Source organism: Microcaecilia unicolor, chromosome 1 (assembly GCF_901765095.1).
Source record: "Microcaecilia unicolor chromosome 1, aMicUni1.1, whole genome shotgun sequence".
In the NCBI taxonomy this organism is placed as follows: Eukaryota; Metazoa; Chordata; class Amphibia; order Gymnophiona; family Siphonopidae; genus Microcaecilia; species Microcaecilia unicolor.
In genome coordinates this window covers 432,834,771-432,848,726 of record NC_044031.1, presented here as the reverse complement: position 1 = coordinate 432,848,726, position 13,956 = coordinate 432,834,771, and the positions used below count along the sequence as shown (strand labels likewise).

The 13,956-nt window shown below is 44.3% G+C and overlaps 1 protein-coding gene across 2 annotated transcripts in view; it reads left to right on the top strand.

The window, feature by feature from the left end:
- Positions 1 to 4,125: 4,125 nt before the first annotated feature.
- AFG3L2 (AFG3 like matrix AAA peptidase subunit 2) overlaps positions 4,126 to 13,956 on the top strand; it is a 159,364-nt gene continuing 149,533 nt past the window's right edge. Inside the window, exons 1-2 of one of the 2 annotated variants that reach the window (XM_030212346.1) lie at positions 4,126 to 4,403; positions 13,492 to 13,591. In XM_030212346.1, coding sequence (XP_030068206.1) covers positions 4,287 to 4,403; positions 13,492 to 13,591 — 217 coding nt within the window. In that variant the 5' untranslated portion in view covers positions 4,126 to 4,286. The remainder of the gene's footprint in view (positions 4,404 to 13,491; positions 13,592 to 13,956) is intronic. The other variant, XM_030212338.1, reaches the window with a different exon arrangement.

Here is a 13,956-nt window from a genome sequence, read left to right as displayed (position 1 = left end):
TTGACTTGATCAGAACAACTGCTGCCTGGAAGCACAGCACAAAAACAAACAAAAAAAAGCACTTTTAAGAAGCACTTTCAAAATTTGTTGTCAACACTTTGAAGTCGTTTCAGGCCACAAATTTTGGAAAGTGCTTTAGTGGCTGCCTGCTGTGTTGGCACACAAACCAGAGCCCAGCATGGGAAATGTTATCTGAACCCAAATCCAATCAAGTGATTACTTGCACACTCTTCAGTAGGAAAGGAATTGAAAGCAGCAATGCTGCCAACACGTTCGTTGGACAATCAACGAATAAAATACAAATGAATGGAGTGGAGGAGTGGCCTAGTGGTTAGGGTGGTGGACATTGGTCCTGAGGAACTGAGTTCAATTCCCGGCATAGGCAGCTCCTTATGACTCTGGGCAAGTCACTTAACCTTCCATTGCCCCATGTAAGCCACTTTGAGCCTGCCATGAGTGGGAAAGCGCAGGGTACAAATGTAACAAAAAATGAATAAATAATTATATCATTACTTTTAAGCGACTATTAAGACTCAATTTCCTAGAAATGAAGAAAAATTAGCACATCAAGCATACTAAATATAACATACTTTGACCTTAGTAAATGGCTACTTAATGGTGACATTGCAAAACAAAAACATATCAGTGTTGTAGAGCACAATTTTCTCTTTCAGATGATACTGTTCACAAGCTGATTCAGGCAGACTCTTTTTTAATAATTGGCTTTGAACTTTGGCACATTTTACCATTTGCGCTGACAGTGCCAACTTTGAAGAGATCCTGCAGGGCGGTTATAGATGCTGGTTAGTTGCAAATCTGGCAGTATTATGTCCAGCACAAGCATAATGCTTGTTCAAAATTTCAAGTCCGTATCTTTGTTTGCATGGAAGTTGTTGCGGTCTGAATATTGGTCCAAATATGTTCTGATGAATCGCGACCAATTTTGATGCACACTTTGAGTCAACTTGTTTGACTGGATTTTGCATTCATAATGTTAAAATGTATTTCATCGGAATTAGCATCAAAAACTGTACAGGATTTGAATTTTTTAGCCATTCTTATAAATGTGTTTGGATTTTATTAGACCCCAAAAATGGCATTTTGGTAAATGTTGTGCGCTCATGGACTGACAACCTTTCAGAAAAGGGGGTCTAGATCTGCAACTATTGCAGTTAGAGACCTCAAATTTTGGGAAACTTCATTTAACACCTGACTCGCGCAACAGATAAAATTTGAACAAAATTGGAGAACATGATGGTGGGAACTTTTTTTTAATTTTACACCACTTGGCATGGAATGACTCCTTTGTAAGAATTGGTAACTTTATATTTAACTGTTGATTTTCTATCAAGAACATAGTCTTTAGGAATATACATATCTCCTCCTATAATTATGTGATCAACAGTAAGAAGTGAAATCTGGTGAGATAAGTCCTTGAAAAATTGTGGACAATCAAGATTAGGACCATACACATTAACAAAAGCGAAAGTATCATTTTGAATATTCAACACCAAAATAACCCATCTGCCTTCTGAGTCTGTGTGATGATTGGTAAGAGAAAAGTGCAAGCCTCTAGCCAATAAAATAGCAACACCATTCTTCCTTTTAAGACTAGGAGAGAAAAAACAGGAAGTAAACCATTTAGATTTAAATTTTACAGATTCTAAAGCAGATAAATGTGTCTCTTGTAAAAAAAGCAACTGATGCAAAGATTGTAAATAGGACAAGATTTTTTTTCCTTTTTACGGGATTCAGTATACCTTTGACATTAAGGGAGACACACTTCATATGATTACTCATTATAGTAAGATAGAGGATATATGTTTGCACTAAGAGGCGTATTTTCAAAGTACTTAGACTTACAAAGTTCCATAGCAACCTATAGAATTTTGTAAGTCTAAGTGCTTTGAAAATGAGCCAAGGCACCCAAATGATGTCAAACACTGTTGCATTGTATAGGATATTACATTAACACACACACAAAAAAATAAAAACAGAACAGTCATGGCATAAAAATGTAAAAATAACAATAAAAGAGTATGCCGTAACAGTCTGAATCTCCCTTAGGAGTCTCCCGGAGGTGAGAGTGTGAATGGAGATGAAAAAGAAAAATTCATCCCCCTCCCTAAAAGAGAAATATTAGCTACTATTAACCTTCAAATATAAGTGTACGACTACTTACAGCTCATGGTATATATAATATACACACATATACCATTTCATGAAAAAGATTACAAAACATCTTTACATGAGTCACGTAGTTGTTTGCATACGGGCCCCTTCGTGTTCAGTAATATATTTTTCCAAAATAACAGGATCAGTAAAAATTGTTGTGATTTCAAGATGCGTCACCTTCATGCGAGAAGGGCTTAAAAGACCAAATCGGGCATTCAAAGCCCTCAGACGAGGAGGAAGATTTAGAAATTTCCTTTGAAGATCCACTGTATTTTCGGTGAAGTCCGGTAAAAATTGAAGGTGATTACCATTCCACTTAATGTTCTGTTGCCTCTTAGCAAGTTGCAGAATTTCGGAGACTTGAGGAAAACAAAGGATTTTTATAATAGGGCATGGCATTTTCCCGGCAGAAAAATTACCATATGGAATTCTGTGTGCTCTTTCTATTTCAAAAGAATGCTGAAAAGAGATCTTCAATAGCTTTGGGATAAATTCCTCAAGAAATTTAATGGGATTTTCCCCCTCTGAATGCTCCAGAAGACCTAGCAGACAGATATTGTTCCGAGGCTGTCGATTCCCTGCGTCGTCCATGGCTAGTTGCATATCCTGCACCATTTTAGTAGCACGTTGAAATATTAGGGCCTGATCTTCCATGCTGCTAAGACGTTGTTCTAATTGATCCATTCTTCCTTCAAACAAATCAAGATGAAACGGACGCTAGCAAGACACGCATTGATGCGAGCCACCTCTGCCTTGATAAATTTTACATCTGAAGAATTCTCAGACAGCATTCCAGTTATCGATGTAAGTTGCTCCGTTATTAAAGCAAAAGTAGCAACGATGTCAGGCTTGTCTCTTGTAACTTTCTCCGGCGATGATAGGTGAGGAGCTCCTTAATCATGCTGCCATTCTTTAACCGTTCTCTAGCGCCCCCCCCCCCCCCCAAAAAAAACCCAATTATTTTCTATTTATTAATTAGAGTATGTCAGTTTTAAGAATGTACATATGCTAGAGCTGAAGACTTGGCAGGGACCTGTGAGAAAAATCTCTCATTTGACCTTTGATCTCCTGTGTTGGGATGGGCCACCCTTGGCATCTTTGACCATGAACAAGCCACTAGACCACCCCTTCAAGTTAAGCGCTAAGGGGGCATCAGTAGTGTGGGGAAGGTGGATCAAATACTCTCAGTCCGCCCTTGGGATATCCTCACTGAAATTTGGCCATGTATTACTGTATAGAACAGTGTAGAAAAATGAGCACAAAATACAGCCTGTATTAGTATTGTTTCTACCATCTATGATAATTTTGGAAGCCGTTTTAGTGACATTCAGTTTTTATTTCATGATATTTATATCTACATATAGGTAGCTTTCAAATAAATTAAAAAGCTGTCAAGTAAATCTTTTGTCATCCACGTTTTAAGGCACTGCCAATCCAACTGGAACAGCTTTTTGACTTTGTAGAGATGGACCACGCATTGGCAGTCCGTTATTTCTAATAATCTTTTGCTATTGTTTTGGATGAACCAGTGTGGCAGCAATCTTCGCCTACAAACGAGCTAGATAGCTACAGTCGCCTGTTCTCAATGTAACCTCCTTAGGTTAGGTAGCATACAGCACATACCTATACACTACCAACACTAACTCTCTCCCCTCTCACCATGAGCTACCTCTTAACTCAGAATCTCCATCCTTCCTCCCGGCTTTAACCACCACAATTCAAATAAAATGTATAAGCAACAACAGGAAAAAAAAAAAAAAAAAAGAACAAGCGTTAGCGTGTACACATAGTTCTTGCTTCAGGCACAGGCGTAAACGACTAAACGTAAGGGTCTTTCGCGACGTTTTTCATGCGCAGTTGCTCCTTGTCGCTCTCTCTCTTTCCCGATGCCGTACACGCTTCTCACGTACGCTTCTAGCTGGTTGGTTGGCTGGTTGTGATGACGTAGCATCGTAGCGACTGTTGTTGAGGTCGCGGGGTTACAGACTGAGAGAGTGCACACAACAAAATAAGACAGCTAATAGTCTGTAGCGGGCGTCTTGGTTTGTTGATTGTTACTTCGCGTGGGGCCTATTGGGTTTTCCGTTAGTGGCCTGGTCGCACGGGCGGCCATGGCGTTGCGGCATCTGCTTTTGCTGCTGCCTATGGGTTGCCGAGCTCCGCGTGCCACTTTCCTGCGGTTACTCATGCGTCGGGGCCCTGGGATCAGCGGTTCTTGCCTGTGGCGGGTGAGTGAGACATGGATGTGTATCGTACAGTGGACTAGTTTTAAAATGTTCCTCCTCGTCACGGAGCATTATAGTGGGTTTGGGGAAGGAACGCTGTACAGCTGGATGGCAAACATTTTCATGTGTCAAATGGAGTAATATGCGTCCCCTGTGCTGTCATAACATTTTGTTTGTGTGGCAGTAAATGTAATGCATTTTCCGTTTACATTATTATTGGTTATCCTTATACGACCTGTGTTATAGTACATTTAGATATACTAAAGGCATCAATAAAACCAACGTATGTACATGGGGGCGGGATCCTCTTCATGTGATATCTGTATCCAGGCTTTTTAAGAGGGCAAAAGACGGATACAGCGGGAAGGATCCTCTTAGAAAACCTTTAAAAGTCACCTTTTTCTTGAATATGCACTCTTGTTAATTGCCTGAAGTGCCAATAAAATAGTACAGTAAACATTACTGTTTGTATTATTTCTGTAGGTGTAAATAACCTAAAATTGGAGGGGGGGGGGGGGTTGTTTTTTGATCGCACAAATCGTTGGTGGTTGTAAGCAGTCCAGAATGTGTTTTGTATGTTGACATTGTTCACTGCTGAAATTAGGTTTGCTTGTTGAAGAAGCTTAACTTGGTTATCTGCACGTGTTGAGTTTGTGTTCAGACTGTAGTACCGTATGTCCTAAATCTGGCACATGCTAATAGAACGTTTTGCTGCTTGAGGGTGTCATCAGAGTGCCAGCAATTAAAAGCATCAAAATACCCAGCCTCTGACTACCTGGTTTACAGTAAACCTTTTCTTCCCTCCTCCCTGCGGGTTTGGCACTGCTCCTTCACCTATCTCACATCCCCATGGTCCTATAAAGTTTATGTAGGTCAGCTGCATGAGGACAGGCTGCCTTCGGCCAGCCTCTGGGTCTTTCTTCCCCAGGTGCCCTGCCTCCATTGATGCAAGTTCCTGAGGGTGGGATACAGTAGAGGGAAGACCCAGGGATTGGCTGAAGGCAGCCTCTTATGCTGCTGATGGTGGCCAATGTAAACTTTACAGGACTGCAGGGGAGCGAGAGAGGTGAGGGCGCAGCTCTGGACTCACTGGAAAGGGGACAGAGGAGAGCAAAGAGAGGCTGGGATGGGGGTGGGGAGAGATGCCAGCCCAAGGAAGGAAGAGATGCCAAACCTGCAGAGGGAGGGAGTGATGGAAGTGATACAGTTGGGGGAGGGGGGGTGCCGCCACAGCAAGTTAGTTCAGGGTGCCACCAGCCCTTGAGCCAACCCTGGCTGTCATGGTGCCACTCATTCATTATCACTTTCATTATAGGTTTTGAAGAGATTGCAGTACTGATGTGATGTTATGCTATGCTATGCTATGCTACTGGGGTTTTATAGCTTGCAAAATCCCTTTCCAGGTTCAAAGTGGATGAGTGGCCTAGTGGTTAGGGTGGTGGACTTTGGTCCTGAGGAACTGAGTTCAATTCCCGCCACAGGCAGCTCCTTGTGACTCTGGGCAAGTCACTTAACCCTCCATTGCCCCATGTAAGCCGCATTGAGCCTGCCACAAGTGGGAAAGCGCAGGGTACAATTGTAACACAAAAAAATCAAGCTTAATACATATCTTATCTCAAAAAATAAACACATCAGAATAATATCAAACACAATTCTCAAATAACCATGTCTTAACTCGTTGATGAAAAATATTGGTTGGACATGAATGATTAAAGGAAGAAAATTTCATATCTCAACAATAGTAATAAGATACTGAATAGGGAAAAATCATCAGGCGCATCCGCATATAGGGTTTTAAACACCATATCTTAAATTTAATCCTCAGCTGCAACGGCCAATGTAAGTTCAAGAATACAGGAGTCACGTTGGCCAATCCAGGTCACAAGTACCTGGTAGAAACCCAAATAGCAGCATTCCATGTTACAAACCGTTTTGTAGTTTGACTAGGAGGGTGCTTTTCATTATGTGCTCTGTTCCGTAAGGATGCTCCTTGTGGTCTTGGGCAATTACTTAACCTTCCATTTCCTTGGGTACAATCTTTCTTTTTTTTTTTAATTTCAATAGAGGCATAACAAGTTCAACATATAAAAGTACAGCAAAAGAAGATTCATTATCAACATTGAATATCGACAGTCATGATCATAGGAAACCCCAAAATTTTATAGGTTTTAAACCCTGTCCAAATGATTACAACTTGTTCTTCAGAGGTCCCTATATCTTTGTCCACTTAGAGAGGGACCTACGCCAAACAGCAGGGAGATATTCCATATCATAAATATAGTGCAACTTAACCATTTACTCACTGAGGGTACCCCAGATATTTTCAATGAGGCTGCAAGAACCAACTGAGCAGCACTGACACAAAAACACATCAATACTGCTCTGGCAGAAGGATACTCAGGGATGGCTTTGTTAAGTAAAATGATACCAGGGTCCCAAGGAACCAAAAGGCCAGTGAGCAGTTTGAGCCAAAAGCATACACCCTTCCAGAAGGCCTGAGCCTTAGGTCATGTCGACCAAATATGAGAAAGTGTACTCACAGCTGAGCAGCTGCACCAACAAGAAGGAGAAACCATCGGTGCAGCTTATCCAGGATGAGGTACCAACGATGTACCATTTTAACATAATTTTCACGGATAAATGGTGATACCACTAGCTTAGGCAGAAAAGCTTCAATGGACGCCCAGTCAGCATCAGTATAAAACACCCCGGACCCAATGAACCTGATGAGCGGGCCCAGGTGGGTCTGCCTTAATCAGACATCTATACAAAGCAGTGATGAAGTACGTGGAGGGGCATAATCGAAAGGGATGCCCAAGTTTTGCTGAGGACGTCCTTACAAAATGTCCTGATGGAGGGGCGGGGAAACCCATATTATGGAAACAAGATGGATGTCCTTTCGTTTTGATAATACGGTAAGAGATGCCCAAATCTTGAAATTTAGGTCGTCCTTAGAGATGGTCGTCCATAGACTTGGTCGTTTCTGATTTTCGGCGATAATGGAAACCAAGGACGCCCATCTCAGAAACAACCAAATGCAAGCCCTTTGGTCGTGGGAGGAGCCATCATTCGTAGTGCATTGGTCCCCCTGACATGCCAGGACACCAACCGGGCACCCTAGGGGACACTGCAGTGGACATAAATGGCTCCCAGGTACATAGCTCCCTTACCTTGTGTGCTGAGCCCCCCCCCCAAAACCCACTACCCACAACTGTACACCACTACCATAGCCCTTACGGGTGAAGGGGGACACCTAGATGTGGGTACAGTGGGTTTATGGTGGGTTTTGGAGAGCTCACATTTACCACCACAAGTGTAATAGGTGGGGGGGATGGGCCTGGGTCCGCCAGCCTGAATTGCACTGCACCCACTAAAACTGCTCCAGGGACCTGCATACTGCTGTGATGGACCTGAGTATGACATTTGAGGCTGGCATAGAGGCTGGCAATCAAAATTTTTTAAGATTTTTTTTTAGGGTGGGAGGTCGTTAGTGACCACTGGGGAAGTAAGGGGAGGTCATCCCTGATTCCCTCCGGTGATCATCTGGTCAGTTCGGGCACCTTTTTGTGCCTTGGTCATAAGAAAAACAGGACCAGGTAAAGTTGTCCAAGTGTTCGTCAGGGACGCCCTTTTTTTTCATTATGGGTCGAGGACGTCCATGTGTTAGTCACGCCCAAGTCCCGCCTTCGCTACGCCTCTGACACGCTCCCGTGAACTTTGGCCGTCACTGCAACGGAAAGCAGTTGGGGATGTCCAAAATCGGCTTTCGATTATACCGATTTGGAAGACCCTGTGAGAAGGACGCACATCTTCCGATTTTTGTCAAAAGATGGGCGTCCTCTTTTGAAAATAAGCCTGTTAGTGTTTTTTCCTCACACATATCTTTGAGGTCTGTCGCCTCTCTGGCCAGTCTACCCTCAATATCCCTCTGAGAAAGCAAATGAGTTAGCTGTAAGTAGCAAACCTAGGTGAAGGAGGATAGAGGTAAATCCGTGCTAATGCATCAAATATCAATAATTTAAAGTCATCGCCATAAAGGTCACCCCAGGCTGAAAGCCCCTGGCTATCCCAAAATTTAAATACAATGGAAGTAAGCCCCAGGAGAAGAGAGTTTTATATGGGGATACATCTAGACAATTGAAAACCAGTCTCCTTACTCATACAGTCCCACAGATGCAAAGTATGCCAGGTGAGAGCACTAGCGAAAAAAGTGAGACTCTATAACGCTTAGGAAGCCAAAGGAAAATCCTCAAAGGAACCTCCCTAGACAATGTCTGCTCAATAACCACCCATACCTTAGAAGGTTGCGGGTGACTCCATTCTATGGCCACCCTCACCTTGTCATGTCCCGTACCTCAACGCAAGCGGCGTCCTCTGGCTGCGCAGGGTCCCATGCACACTTGACTGGCACAACCCTTAGCCATGTGTGTGTAGTTCTTCTCTGGCTGCAGGCTCATTAATTGCTTTGCTTCCATGCATCTGTTTCTGCTCTCGCTCTCTCTCTGCCTGGCTTCCAGGCTCCTTGATTGCTTTGCTTCCACCCACCTGGGTCTGCTCTTCCCCTGCCTGGCTTCCCTTGCTTCTCTCCTATTGGTCTTCCGGTTCCTCCTTCCCCTGCTCTTGTCTTATGGCTGTGTCCCTTCTCCCTGCTGATGTCAGACGCCAGCACTATCAGCTGAGCTCTCCCTAGACTCCTTGCTTCGACTTCTACTTTGGTAGGTGTTACTTGCTCAGTAGTGTGTTTCTCCTCTACTTTGTTCTTCATTGCTGACTTAGCCTGTACCTGGATTACTCTTGTGTCTGCTGCCTGCCTCCTGACCTTGCCTTTACCTGGATTACTCTTATGTCTGCTGCCTCCTGACCTTGCCTGTACCTGGATTACTCTGTTGACCTGCCTCCTGACGCTGCCTGTACCTGTATCACTCTCTTGCCTGCTACCTGTCTGGCCGTCATGTTCATCACCCCGCTTCCTGCTCCATCTCGTAAGTCCTGCAGGCCGCCCGCACCTAGGGGCTCAACCTCTGGGGAACGGCGGTCAGTGCAGGTGAAACCCGGGGTTGTCCGGCCGCCAAACAGAACCTGGACTGAGTACCGGGCTCAGCAGCGCTTTACTTGGTAGAAGAACTCACAGGTCTGACACACCTGAGCAGCTCTGTAATAAGAAACGGGATTCCCCAAGCCACCCCTCTCCCTTCTCCTGTAAAGGATTTTGCGGGGAAACCATGGGCGACTATCAGACCAAACAAGCCAAAAATAGTTGGCCTGCAAAGTTTTGAAAAATTTAGTGGCGACTGCAGCAGGGCAAACCTGAAAAACATAAAGCAGTCTCGTAAGGTCCTCTTGTAATTTTTCACAATCCTCCTGGGATTTAACGACTTTGAATAACTTTGTGTCATAAGTACATAAGTACATAAGTACATAAGTAGTGCCATACTGGGAAAGACCAAAGGTCCATCTAGCCCAGCATCCTGTCACCGACAGTGGCCAATCCAGGTCAAGGGCACCTGGCACGCTCCCCAAACGTAAAAACATTCCAGACTAGTTATACCTAAAAATGAGGAATTTTTCCAGTCCATTTAATAGCGGTCTATGGACTTGTCCTTTAGGAATCTATCTAACCCCTTTTTAAACTCCGTCAAGCTAACCGCCCGTACCACGTTCTCCGGCAATGAATTCCAGAGTCTAATTACACGTTGGGTGAAGAAAAATTTTCTCCGATTCGTTTTAAATTTACCACACTGTAGCTTCAACTCATGCCCTCTAGTCCTAGTATTTTTGGATAGCGTGAACAGTCACTTCACATCCACCCGATCCATTCCACTCATTATTTTATACACTTCTATCATATCTCCCCTCAGCCGTCTCTTCTCCAAGCTGAAAAGCCCTAGCCTTCTCAGCCTCTCTTCATAGGAAAGTCGTCCCATCCCCACTATCATTTTCGTCGCCCTTCGCTGTACCTTTTCCAATTCTACTATATCTTTTTTGAGATACGGAGACCAGTACTGAACACAATACTCCAGGTGCGGTCGCACCATGGAGCGATACAACGGCATTATAACATCCGCACACCTGGACTCCATACCCTTCCTAATAACACCCAACATTCTATTCGCTTTCCTAGCCGCAGCAGCACACTGAGCAGAAGGTTTCAGCGTATCATCGACGACGACACCCAGATCCCTTTCTTGATCCGTAACTCCTAACGCGGAACCTTGCAAGACGTAGCTATAATTCGGGTTCCTCTTACCCACATGCATCACTTTGCACTTGTCAACATTGAACTTCATCAGCAAATTTAATTACCTCACTAGTTACTCCCATCTCTAGGTCATTTATAAATATGTTAAAAAGCAGCGGTCCATCACAGACCCCTGGGGAACCCCACTAACTACACTTCTTCACTGAGAATACTAACCATTTAACCCTACTCTCTGTTTTCTATCTTTTAACCAGTTTTTAATCCACAATAGGACACTACCTCCTATCCCATGACTTTCCAATTTCCTCTGGAGTTTTTAATGGGGTACTTTGTCAAACGCCTTTTGAAAATCCAGATACACAATATCGACCGGCTCACCTTTATCCACATGTTTTGTTCACTCCTTCAAAGAAATGTAATAGATTGGTGAGGCAAGATTTCCCTTCACTAAATCCATGCAGGCTTTGTCTCATTAATCCATGCTTTTGAATATGCTCTGTAATTTTGTTTTTTTTAACACTCTACCATTTTGCCTGGCAGCAACATCAGGCTCATCAGTCTGTAATTTCCCGGACCCTTTTTAAAAATCGGCATTACCATTGGCCACCCTCCAATTTTCTGGTACCATGCTTCATTTTAAAGATAAATTACATATTACAAACAATAGTTCTGCAAGTTCATTTTTCAATTCTATCAGTACTCTGGGATGTATACCATCCAGTCCTGGCGATTTGCTACTTTTCAGTTTGTCAAATTGCCCCATTATATCTTCCAGGTTTACAGAGGTGTGATTCAGTTTGTCTGACTTGTTAGCATTGATTTCTCTGTCGTTCTCACCCAGCTGATGAAAGCGCCTGCCATCTGAAGTACTTGATCTGGAAGGTCATTTTCTTGGTGGCTGTTACTTCATCTCGTAGGGTCAGTGAGCTTCAGGTCTTTTGAAATGGATGCACCTTATACTAAGTTTCGTCACAACAGAGTAGTCCTCCGCACGTACTCTGTTCTGCCTAAGTTGGTGTCGGAATGCCATCTGAACCAGTCGATTATCTTGTCAACATTCTTTCCCTGACCTCATGCCCATTCTGGCGAGAGCTCCTTGCACACCTCCAACGTTCTGAAGCTGACTCGGTGGCAGTGAAGCCGTGTAGTGTTCGTAGGGTTTGTAATCGCCCCACCCTCGAGGGAACTCTGTATAGTTGCCAGCCCCTGCACCTCCCTCCCTCTCTTTCTCTGCCCTCCAAGCACGACCTGTCCTCCGGCAGCCCCTCGCCTTCCTAAGTGCTGGCTGTATTTTAAAAATTCTTACCTTGGGGTGCGGCATCTACAGTGAAGGCGAGCGGCGCTTCACACTGCCTTCGCATGTGTCTCAGCACTGCTTCTGGTCCCGCTCTCATTTCCTGTTTCCGGAAGGACGGGACCAGAGGCAGAGCTGAGACACATGCGAAGGCAGTGTGAAGCGCCGCCCGCCTTCACTGTGGACGCCACACCCCAAGGTAAGAATTTTAAAAATACAGCCAGCACTTAGGAAGGTGAGGGGCTGCCTTAGGACAGGTCGTGCTTGGAGGGCAGAGAGAGAGGGAGGGAGGCGCAGGGGTGTGGAAGTCAGAGGAGAAGGGAGGCGTGGACCTCAGAGGGAGGGAGGGGGCATCCTGCAAGTCGAAGGGGAGGGGAGGGGGGGTCATCCTGGAACTCGAAGGGGAGGGAGGCGCGGGAGTGTGGAACTTGAACGAGAATGGGCGGCATGGAACTCAAAGGGGAGAGGAGGGAGGGGATCCTGGAACTCAAAGGAGAAGGGGGAGGGGGTCCTGAAATTCGGAGGGCACACAGAGAGGTAGGGAGGGGGCCTGGAACTCAGAGGGGAGAGAGATGGAGGGAGGGGGGCTCTGGATATGGGTGGATGGAGGAAAGGCCAGGGGAGAATGCAGAGTTGATGCACATGTAGGGGGGAGGGCAAGGGACAGAGGAGAATTGCTGCACAACGATGGATGGAGGGGGCAGGGGAGAGATACTGCACATGGATGGATGAAGGGGGCAGGGCACAGAGGACGTTTGCTGCATATGGATGAATGCAGGGGAGAGAGCATAATTGGTGCACACGGGACACACACTACACTCTCTCACTCACACAGACAGACACACCCATTCTGTCTCTCTCACTCTCACACACACACACACTTTCTCTCTCACACATACTCACTCTCTGACACATACTCATTCACTCTCTCACACATACTCACTCTCTCTCACACACATACTCTCTCCTAACAGTTCCCTTAAAAACATAATTGCCGTTAGAGGACAACCTTGCTAGCGCCCGTTTCATTTCTTTCAGAAACAGGCTTTTTTTTTTTTTTACTAGTGCTTAATAAATGCTCATTTCATGTTTCTCTTCAGCTGTTTTAAATAACAGGGGCAAAGTTTACTGTTATCTGAGAATAACGGCCGATATGCAGGATTGGAAAAATTTCAGGCACCTAAAATTTGGTGCTCCCATGGCAGGCCTGAGCTTAAGATATGTCACAAGTCTGAGTTCGAATAGAGTTGCTGTGCCATATGAAGGAATTATCAAGTTGGCCTTTGTCAGGCTGCAAGGAAGGATTGCCAGGAAGAGACTTTGAGGAGTAGAGACAGAAGAAAAGCAAAAATAGCACCAAAATGGGGGTAAAAATAGAAATCAAACCTCACTTTCCCAAATAGATGAAGCAGAAATCAAAAAGTAAACTGAGGGAAAAAAAATTCCTGAATCTTAATATTTAGGTGGTGCTTAATTCTTAAAATATTTTTCCTGTGCATATTGGCATAATTTCTGAACTGTTTAATTGCAAGATAGGTACCTTTTTTTTTTTTTTTTTTGTGCTGCACCGAGGTAATTCAGAAACTTTCCTCTTTTAGTTTCATGGACAAGTTACTTCTTGGGTCGTTCCTGGTCGTGGCACTGTTCTGGCAAATGTAATTGCTGCTTACAGAAGGCTCAGTTCACGGCCGCCAAAAGGTACAGAAACCCAAAACATGAGCTGTTTATTTAATAAATGCAGTTAGAAGTGAAATATCACATATCTGAAGTGAAAACTTCTCAGTTTGTCCTACATTGATTATTTTTTCAATTCTGTTATTGTTTCACTGCTCTTAGGGTCCCTTTTACTAAAGCGTGGTAGGCCTACTGCATGCTAATGGAGCACTACTGCAGAACGCGCTGAGGTGTCCTCTGGTAGTGTTCTGCTTAGCGCGTGCTAATCCTTCACTGGAGAATATTTTTTACTTTCTTAGCATCAAAGCAGATGAATCTAGAAACTGATGGGTTGTGCCCGTCTACCAGCAGATGGAGATAGAGTGCAAAACTAGATTCGTCCATAAGGA